The 9,355-nt window shown below is 41.1% G+C and overlaps 1 protein-coding gene across 1 annotated transcript in view; it reads left to right on the forward strand.

Annotated features, from left to right (window-relative positions):
• Positions 1-8,789, forward strand: part of LOC138051871 (ack-related non-receptor tyrosine kinase-like) — a 30,528-nt gene extending 21,739 nt beyond the window's left edge. Inside the window, exons 9-12 of the mRNA XM_068898162.1 lie at positions 835-924; positions 1,795-1,872; positions 2,980-3,062; positions 5,178-8,789. Of these exons, the coding sequence (XP_068754263.1) occupies positions 835-924; positions 1,795-1,872; positions 2,980-3,062; positions 5,178-6,187 (1,261 nt within the window). The 3' untranslated portion in view covers positions 6,188-8,789. The remainder of the gene's footprint in view (positions 1-834; positions 925-1,794; positions 1,873-2,979; positions 3,063-5,177) is intronic.
• The last annotated feature ends 566 nt before the right edge of the window (positions 8,790-9,355 follow it).

Here is a 9,355-nt window from a genome sequence, read left to right on the forward strand (position 1 = left end):
CATCAGGCCGGCGCTTATCTCCGGTTTCCGTAGCATGAAGCGACTAGGAGTATTTCTACTCCCCCCTGGATGGGATGCTAGTCCATCGCAGGGTTGCCCCCAGCATTTTTGCCGGTACCCATTTATATACACCTGGGTGGAGAGAGGCACCGTGAGAGTAAAGTGTCTTGCCCAATGTCCCCAGCCAGGACCCGAACCCGGACCACTCGATCCGGAGTCGAACACTCTAACCATGAGGCCACCGAGGCTCCCGCCTTATGAGTGTGAAAATATATATTCCATTGGGGAGTAGTCGTGCTGAAAAAAATGGGATTTCTTAAGTTAAAAAACGTTATCCATTCTGCCAAGTAGCGTTGCTGAAACGTACTCTGCCATTCAAATGTTAAATAATTTGCCACTTAGGAGTGTGGTTGCATTCTCCAGATCTATTGAACTCGAGCTATTACTAAAGTTAACACGAAGGCGCACTATAAAAGGCATGGTACCTAACACACATGTTGTTGACTTGTCAATCAACTGCGGACGCGTACAGAGCTCTTCAATAAAAAAAGCTGCTAACGGTAATGTGATAATGTAAAGTGATACGACGTAAGTTATCTGTTGAATCTTTTTTTAAATACCCACTCACTTTTTACATCTTGACAAGATATTTGAAGGATCCGTCTCTATGTTGTTGTTTGTTGATCGCCATCCTGGATCATCACTCGTGTTTGAATGATTTCGAACAAAAAACAGAACTTTGAAGCGACCTCTCTCGTACTGCGTCTTCTTGCTTAAATGCCAAATAAATGTGTTCTTCGCTATTTTATTTTCAACTTGCTTTGTTATTGATAGTGTTGGCAATGGCATGCTACTTGTTCAAAGCATTGAAAAGTGTTCTATTGGGCTAATTGATGAGAAGCACGTTCATATTGCCAAGAAAAGGTAAGAAGTCGGATCCACTGTTGTAAGCAATTCATATTTTCTGATGTAGGTCACGCAACGCCTCCCCCACTTGAAAGAGCGTTGCGTGACAATTTTTTCAATTTTAATTTTTTTGAATTTAAACATATTTGAGGCCGAAGTTTTCCCTAAGCGTCAGAGGGCTCACTTGGCAAGAACTAGAAGAAATTGAGTCACCCAGTGGTTTTCGCGAGTGTCATTGCAGGAAAGTGACTAAAATATCGGTGGACCAGGGATTTGGACGTATTTTGTTTGGTAGCCATACTGCTAGTCCAGGGAGGTGAAGATGTAAGGATAAAATGTTACCGACTGGGAACACATTTTTTCTGTTTTGAGCATGCGCGGAAGATTTGTAGTCTGCGCGTAAGATTAATAATAAAAAAAGATTTAAGGTTTCTTTTTTTATGGCCGGTGGGTTTTAAAGAAGGTACGGTGAACATTAACGGACCAATAAAATGTCTTACCAAAAATACTTACTATCGTAAGAAGCTAGTTTGGGGCTCTTTGGTATCCCTGAGGTGAAAGTGCTGTGCACGTTAACACACTTGAATGCTTTCACCTGTATGCTTTACTGATGTAGTCGATAATAGTAAATGATAGTGGGAAAGCGAGAGTCTCGACCCCTTTACAACGGCATAAAGTTTCTTTTCGCATTGAAATCGCAGTAAAGTCGTGCTCAAATTGCTCTTAATATAAGAGCGTGCGACTTTTTAATTGCAACTTTACTGCAACAAAACAACGCTATACACCGTTTGATCGCATACTTAATTCATTAATCGTTGGACTGGACTGACCTGACTTCCAGTTTAGTAAATCCTCGCATTATTTCTGTTGTTTGTTTGTTTGTTTAAGCTCTTCCCGTTTAGCTTCACGTTCCATCAGTGGACCTTTTAACCTTAAGACAGAAAGCTGCAAGAGCTTTGCTACCGAGTAAGTTTATGTATGCAATCATTGCTGGTTCAACCCACTCCTTGCATATTGAGATACCGGTAACTTATTGCATTATTGCTAGGGGCGGGTGTCATCTTTCGGCTACAACAACCGAGTGGAGCGAATGCCTAACCCTAAATCGGAAAATAGTAGCAAACCATACACTAAATCCTCCCTTATGTCCAGGATTGCACCCAATTACAAGTTCTCCGATTTTTTGTTATTTTCGTTTAAGTCGTCATTTTCGACGTTTTCGTTGGATCTTCTCATGCTGTATTTCCCTCCCCTGAGCGATTTGTTGTATTTTTCGTCAAAATCGTTATTTTCGTGGTACAGCTGCAATAGGCCACTTTCGAAGATGCCATAATACTCTTTGTTTGTCCCTCCAAATTTTGCATAAGCATTGTTCCCAGTTTCTCTTGGGACTTACAATGTTCCCAAGAGAAAACAAAAACAATGCTCATGCAAAATTTTGAGGACAAACAAAGAGTATTGTGGTATTTTCCGAAGTGGCCTATTATTTGTAATTTTTGTAAACTTCGTAATTGACCATATTCGTATTCTCGTTATTGGACTGGAACTAGCTTGCAATGGAGGCTAATGCGGGGGGAATCTGTTCAAATGCAAATACTTTTTAATATATTCCCCCGCATTAGCCTCCATTGCAAGCTAGTTCCAGTCCAATACTGAGAATACGAATATGCTCTATTTGCGTGCAATCGTGTACATATCTGGGTTTCCCATATTTATCGATTGCCTTAAGAACGAAGGGAAAGGAACTACTCTTTGGCAATGACACCAGACGTGGGCAACCATGCGGCTGGTGGTAAACTCTGGAAAACAAGCTTGGCTTTTACATCTGATTGACTGTAAATGTGGCGACTGTCACTATACCAAAGCAATTTTTGCTTGTGTAATCCTTGTCATAAAAGGGGACCTTTATATGGACGTTTTTTCCCTCGACGACTACAAATTTTTCGTTCATAGCACTTGCGCTTCAATTTTCCGTGTATGAAATGTAATGAACAGAACACTACAAAAAACTCGTACTTATGTTCTTAGCCTTACTGCGATTCAAAATTACCTAAAATTTGTGATTTTTTACAGCACTATGCCAGAGGAAGCGGAGGAAGGGCATTCGCGGGAATTTGCTGATAGGATGCCGAGCAGGCATCGTGCAACTTTAACAGGTTCAAAATTAAAAATCCTCTGAAGATAAGACTTATGCCAAAAATTGCAATAAAGCAGAGCAAAAAGAAGCTCTAAAGAAATTAAAAATAGACACTCAGCTTTAAGTTTATATTCCTCCAATGCTTGACTTGAATAACTACGTAGCCACCAGTATGTCCTGACCCGAAGGTCGTGGCTTCAATTCCCACCCTGGTCAGAGCCGGTTTTTCTCTGTCCTTGTGTGGGCCCATTTCCATTAGTAGGGCTAACGCTCACATGGTTCATATGGGGTAGAAACTTAGCACTTCACATTACACTCTAATCAGTTAAGTCGATATTATGTCAAACCTGCATTGAAACCGGCGAAAAATGCAGAAAAAAATATTTTTCAAACCGTTTTCTACCTGAACACGAAAAGCGTCGTCTTTTCACGTAGTATGGCCGTGTAGCCGCGTCGAGCCGCTGAAAGCGCGCGAAAAAATAAGCCTCGTTCAGGTGTCTGACCTGTCTGAGCCTGCCATCCAATCAAAAACCAGCACCTGGACAGCGGTTAACTTCAAAAGAACAGCTGATCTCGATGAGGTCTTGTACGGGTCCGCCAATGATCCCAGGACCGGAAATGATCCCCAAACTGTACCGCAAATGATGCCCATTTTGGACCGCAAATGATCCGAAAAAAAAGTAAGGAATGGCAAGGAGGATGGAATGGTCTGGACAGAGAATTAATGTGAAGAGCGCTTATTTTTAGTAAAAATCACTTTAAATGGCTCACACAGGTTTCTGTCTCATTATCGAACCCTGTGTGTGTTTGCCAGAGTTGTTCGAATATCCGGACTATTTGTTTTCGTTTCGTGGTTTTGCAGTTACTGGTCATACGTGACTGACACCTTAATACACATTTGCATGCTCAATAAGAAATGAGTTTGTTGGTTCTCTACTCTGCACCGAGAGGTATTCTCCGGGTACTCCGGCTTCCCCTGTCTTCAAAAACCACCAACATTTGACTTGTATTGTGTTAATTGTTAATTTCAGTTTACAGTGTCCCCGATTAGTGCTCCAGCGCTAGAACGACTAGACACTTAAATAAAGATCCTTTCCTTTCCTTTTCTGAATCGAGGCCCCTTGCGGACCCGATTTTTCTGGGAAGATCGAAAGAAACTCTGCTCGCAGGGCTCGAAAAACGGGCCCCTGGTGGCAATCAGTTTAGAACTGCATCCACGTTAGCTGTTGATGATTGTGTCCGATTGTTAAATGTGGCAAATTTATAACAGCATGGTAAGAAACAAAATTCAGTCTTTCTGGAAAACTGTAATGAGGCAGAAACCCATGATTTAAAGTGGCTTTAATAAAAGCTCGCTTCACATTAATTCTTTATCCAGACCATTCCATCTTCCATGCCATTCCTCACTTTTTTTTCGGTATCATTTGCGGTCCAAAATGGGGATTATTGGCGTTCCGGGATCATTTACGGTCCAGTGTGGGGATCATTTGCGGTACAGTTTGGGGATCATTTGCGGATTCGTACAGGTCTAACTTGAGCATGCGATATGGTCACGTGATACAGATCAGCGGACACCTTGCTCTGACAAGTGTCAATTGACCATAACATGGATACCCAATATCAAAGATTTACGATGTAAACAAACTAGCTTAAGTGTCAGCTGGAGTATGGCCTCCTCGATGAGGTCTAAACTTGAGCCCGTGATATGGTCACGTGATGCTGGTCGCATTGGCATACATGGAGTGGTGGACGTTCGGTCTGACGGTTGTGCAGTGACTAAAATCAAACTTTCAGATGGGTTCCCAAATTTTCTTAACTATGGTGCTCCGCGCGCACGCACCTTTGGCGCGCGCGGAGCTCCGCTATGAAGCCACTGACGTTGGGAGCTGGTCATTTGTGGTTTCAAAGTGCGATGATCATAGCTTCACTTGATTTCACATCTGCAGTTCAATATATGATTCATTTCACATATCATTTCATTCGTTGAGCCACAAATCAAGTCGGTCGACATTTCTTTAGCTTTGCCGTGAATACCTCCCTGTGTTTTAATCTGACTTCTACTGACTATTTGATCCAAAATAAAACAAAACGTTTAAGAAAGGTTCGTCTAACTATTTTTCATAACTTTCTCTAGGATTGACTGTCGGTGGAAACGAGAATCCCTACAGTGCTGACCCTGTAGGTTGTTCTGAGCCTTATGAAGCTCTAAAATGCATTGGAAGTAACGAAACACCAAAGGAAGAAAATATTTATAAAGTACCAAGAAGTTCAACTTCAATATTTTGTCCTGATCCAGGACCCAAAGATGAGTTAGCCGCAGATCAAAAAGATACAACTACTACACCTGCAGGTAACCATCCCGATGGAAAACCTACTGAATCTGCGAAAAGAAAGCCAGTCCCGACTCCTCGTCGGTCGAAAGAATGGCAAACATTCCGTAAAGATGCGGTTCTCGTCAGGGAAATTGTGTCAACGACTGGGCTTGTGAGAAAAGACTCGGATGATAAAAGAACATTAATTGACGAGCGTTCAGAGAAAGACGTCAAGTTGAAAACGATTAGTGAGAGCCAGCCATCGCAAGTTGAGGAGCCAGGGCGAATGCCACCACCAGATTTGGAGATTCCGGTCAATGCCGAGGCAACGTCTGCAAATTCTCGAAGGCAAGGTTCGGATTTTCTGTTTGGGAGTTTCCAACCCGTCCAAGGTGAAGAGACCTTCACTGCCTCCCAATCTGCGGGCCATGTTGAGTTGAACCAGCAACCAGAAGAAATACCAGAGTATGAAGAGATTTTTGATTTCGTTCCACCTATTCCTCCAAAGACGCATAAACAAGAAGATGACCTGTCCGTATACAAAATCCCTCGTTCGATTCCAATGCAGCGCCACGTTGGACCAAATGTCAACGAGGCCAAAGTAGACGAATACGTCATTAAAAAGATTCAAGAAGAGTGTGGTGAGGATGTTGATCGAGGTGTGTGTTACAGTGCTTTTCATCAGTGTCAAGGAAACCTTGAAGAGGCTATCCTTATGGTGAAAGCGCAAAAGCTTTCCACGATCACAGGAGAGACTATTGACTTCTGTAAAAGGACATTGAAGCACTGTAGTCATAATATAGAACGTGCGGCAAACTATATATTTGGATAGGTTCAGAAAAAGCCAAGAAATTGAGATCCGAGTTTGAGCTGATGTTACATTACAGCTATAGATAGATTGAAGTGTCAAAAGACTACAGTATTTTCTTGAAATGTGTAGAATGAAAAACGGCCGCAAAGCACATTCACTATGGAGAGCGACATCAGTCTTAGAGAAGAATTCCTGGTTAGTGCGGCGCACGCTCTGTCTTTCTACGAGTTTAATTCAACCAAGAACTTTGGTCCCTGCGTTAATCTTAAGAAAGGTCAAACATCTAACAATCTCTACAACCGAAAACGTGTTAGAATAATCGATAATTCGTCACATTAACAGAAATTTAAATCATAAGATGACGTTTTGACAACAAGATTTGGCCAACATTTCTTGGTTTAAAACAGTACATATGTATTTTCCGTTCATAAAATTTCGGAATGAAAAATGGTAGAGTTGTTACAGTAGTACAGAATTATTAAATAAGTTACAGGGTTTTGATAATGAGAGAAACATATTCCATGTAAGAGCGATGAACAAGGATAAGTCAGTGAATACGCAGTTTTGTAACACTTCACTGTAGTTTCAGAGACAGTCCGGTGTCTTCATCAGGGGTCATCCAATGTTATGGCAAGAGCCTCTTCTATGCCACCAATTTGCTAAAAACGGAAAGGACGCAACTATCTCTAATAATCAGTGACCTTCTGAGCGCTAGCTTTCACTTCTAGTGTCACGTGACTTTTGATGTAAACAAACCTCGAAAGTTCGGACATCCGAGTAGATCGGACATATAACAAACAGTGAGATGGCGTGGCTAACAGATATGAAATGTTAGTGCTTTTTTTTGCATTGGACTTGGAAATGATGCAACAAAGACACTAGTCACTTCGATGGTTAGCATTTGGTGAGGGACGCGGTAGTTTTACACTCCTACTTCGACAGGATTTATGGGGATGAGTCAGGTTTTGAACATCTTCGATCCCGAGGCGGACGGAAACGAAATGTATTCCTTGCATTTTGTTATTACGAATACCTCTGTCTAGGGTCGTCAAGCTATCGTACACGGTGCATAACAAATGAGACAAACTTACCAAATCCTCACGTCTCGCAACTTCACAAAGCGTTTTTCGCCTTTCGTAACAGCGCATCGAAACTTATTCTTCTTCCGATACTATTCGCCTCCCTTGCCTTCTTCATTAAAAAACAAAAAAAGCCACACAGTCAATAGTGACCTCGTCATCTGGAGCAGCCTCAGCCATCCCGAGAAAAGACCAGAAAACGTGAGAAGACCTCGAAGACCTCGAATTACCGGTTTACAGATCGAAAAGTCGGGTCCGGTAACTCAAGGGAAGCGGCTCATTGTCATTGGATGCAAAAACAATTACACTGTAGATTAACTGTAAAAAATTATGTAATCGTTTACCATTATGGCAAAATCTTAATCGACCTTTATAAACTTTACAGTTTTTTCAGGTTTGTTAGCTTACTTCTCGACCTTTATAGCTTACTGAACGTTACTGTGTTTTGTTTTGCAAAGTGTATTGACCTGTATGAGGTATATAAGGCATGAGAGAGGAAATGAACGGTACCGCAAATACCAGTGAAGGACCTTCTTTTATCGAATACCGTCAGCCAAAATGATGAAAAACCACATACCGCCGGGCTATGATGATACCGCGATACCGCACGTAAAAATTTCAATTACCGAAATACCGCATGAAAAAAAGCTCAATACCGCAATACCGTAAACCCCAATACCCCCCTTCTTTTTACGTGTAACAGAAGCACACCTTTTAGTCGAGACCATTCTGCAACTCGCAATAAACGGTGGAAATGACTACTGTCTCTGATGCGGCTAATGAGCCACACTAAAATCGCTTTTATTCTGTTCTACTACCGAACTTAAAGTGAATATATATATATGGCAATTTTAATACACAAAGGTAAATTAGTACTGCGAGGAATGCATTTCATTTCCGTCGTCAATCGCGTCCTTCACCATATGCTAACCATCGAAGTGACTAGTGTCTCTGTTGTATCATTTCCAAGTCCAACGCAAAAAGAAACTAACATTTCATATCCGCTTGGGCAGCAATATTGCCATCGTGAAAGTCACTATTACCAAATTGTGGAGAGCTTTTTGATTGGTGTGCAAATTTGCATACTCCAACATCAACAAGTAAGGCGGAAGTTTACTCTTAGTGAATATTGCTGCATTTTTGGTTGTCTCGTATATTTGGACTCGTATTTGGTCTGGTATTTGATTTGTATATGATTTCTATAGTATGATTTGTATATGATTTGGTCTCGTATTTTTAATGGACAGCCGTTATGACCATCGTGGCAACCACTATGGCCAACTTGTGAAGATCTTTCTCATTTGCTTTGCGACCTGTTGATTGTGCAAAATTGGCATACTCTAGCACCAATATGTAACGCGGAAGATCAAATGTACAGCATATTTCTACTGTTTTGGTGATCTAGCGTATTAAAGGATTAGGTTTTGGACAGCGATATGGCCATCCCGAAAGGAACTGTTGCCAAATTGTGGAGAGCTATCTGACAAGTTATATAAAATTTGAATGCTGTAACGTCAATAAATAATGCGGAAGTGTACACGTAATGTATATTGCTGCTTTTTGGGTGATCTACTATATTGGAGGATTAGCTTTTGAACAGCAATATGGCCATCGTGAGAGGCACCGTTGCCAAATTGTGGAGAGCTTTCTGAGTTGTTATGGAAAATTTGCATACTCTACGTCGATATGTCACGCGGAAATTTACTTCTTTGTGTCATGATTGCTGCTATTTTATTGATTTCGCATACAGAGAATATTGCACGGTAGCGAGAAATATGAATTTTATGTTTGAGTGATATTGTTCTTGCCGCGAGAACATAAATTCGTATCTTCGAACTAACGTGTTTTCTTTTAATTTGTTATATGGACAATTATAAATGTACATGGTAGAGATTGAAAAGAAGGCTTTAATCCAAATATTAATACAAACTAGAAAAGATGGGAATCGTGACGTCATTGCTTAATTTTAATATGAGTACGCATGTTACGAAAAATACACCACTTGGATCCCTGATGTTGTGGTCGTATTGATTCTACGAGTGTTTTAGTTCCCAAAATCCGGGACCAACCGACAATTTCGAATAGTAGGGAATTTAAGAAACGGCAACGG

Source organism: Montipora capricornis, chromosome 6 (assembly GCF_036669925.1).
Source record: "Montipora capricornis isolate CH-2021 chromosome 6, ASM3666992v2, whole genome shotgun sequence".
Classification (NCBI taxonomy): domain Eukaryota; kingdom Metazoa; phylum Cnidaria; class Anthozoa; order Scleractinia; family Acroporidae; genus Montipora; species Montipora capricornis.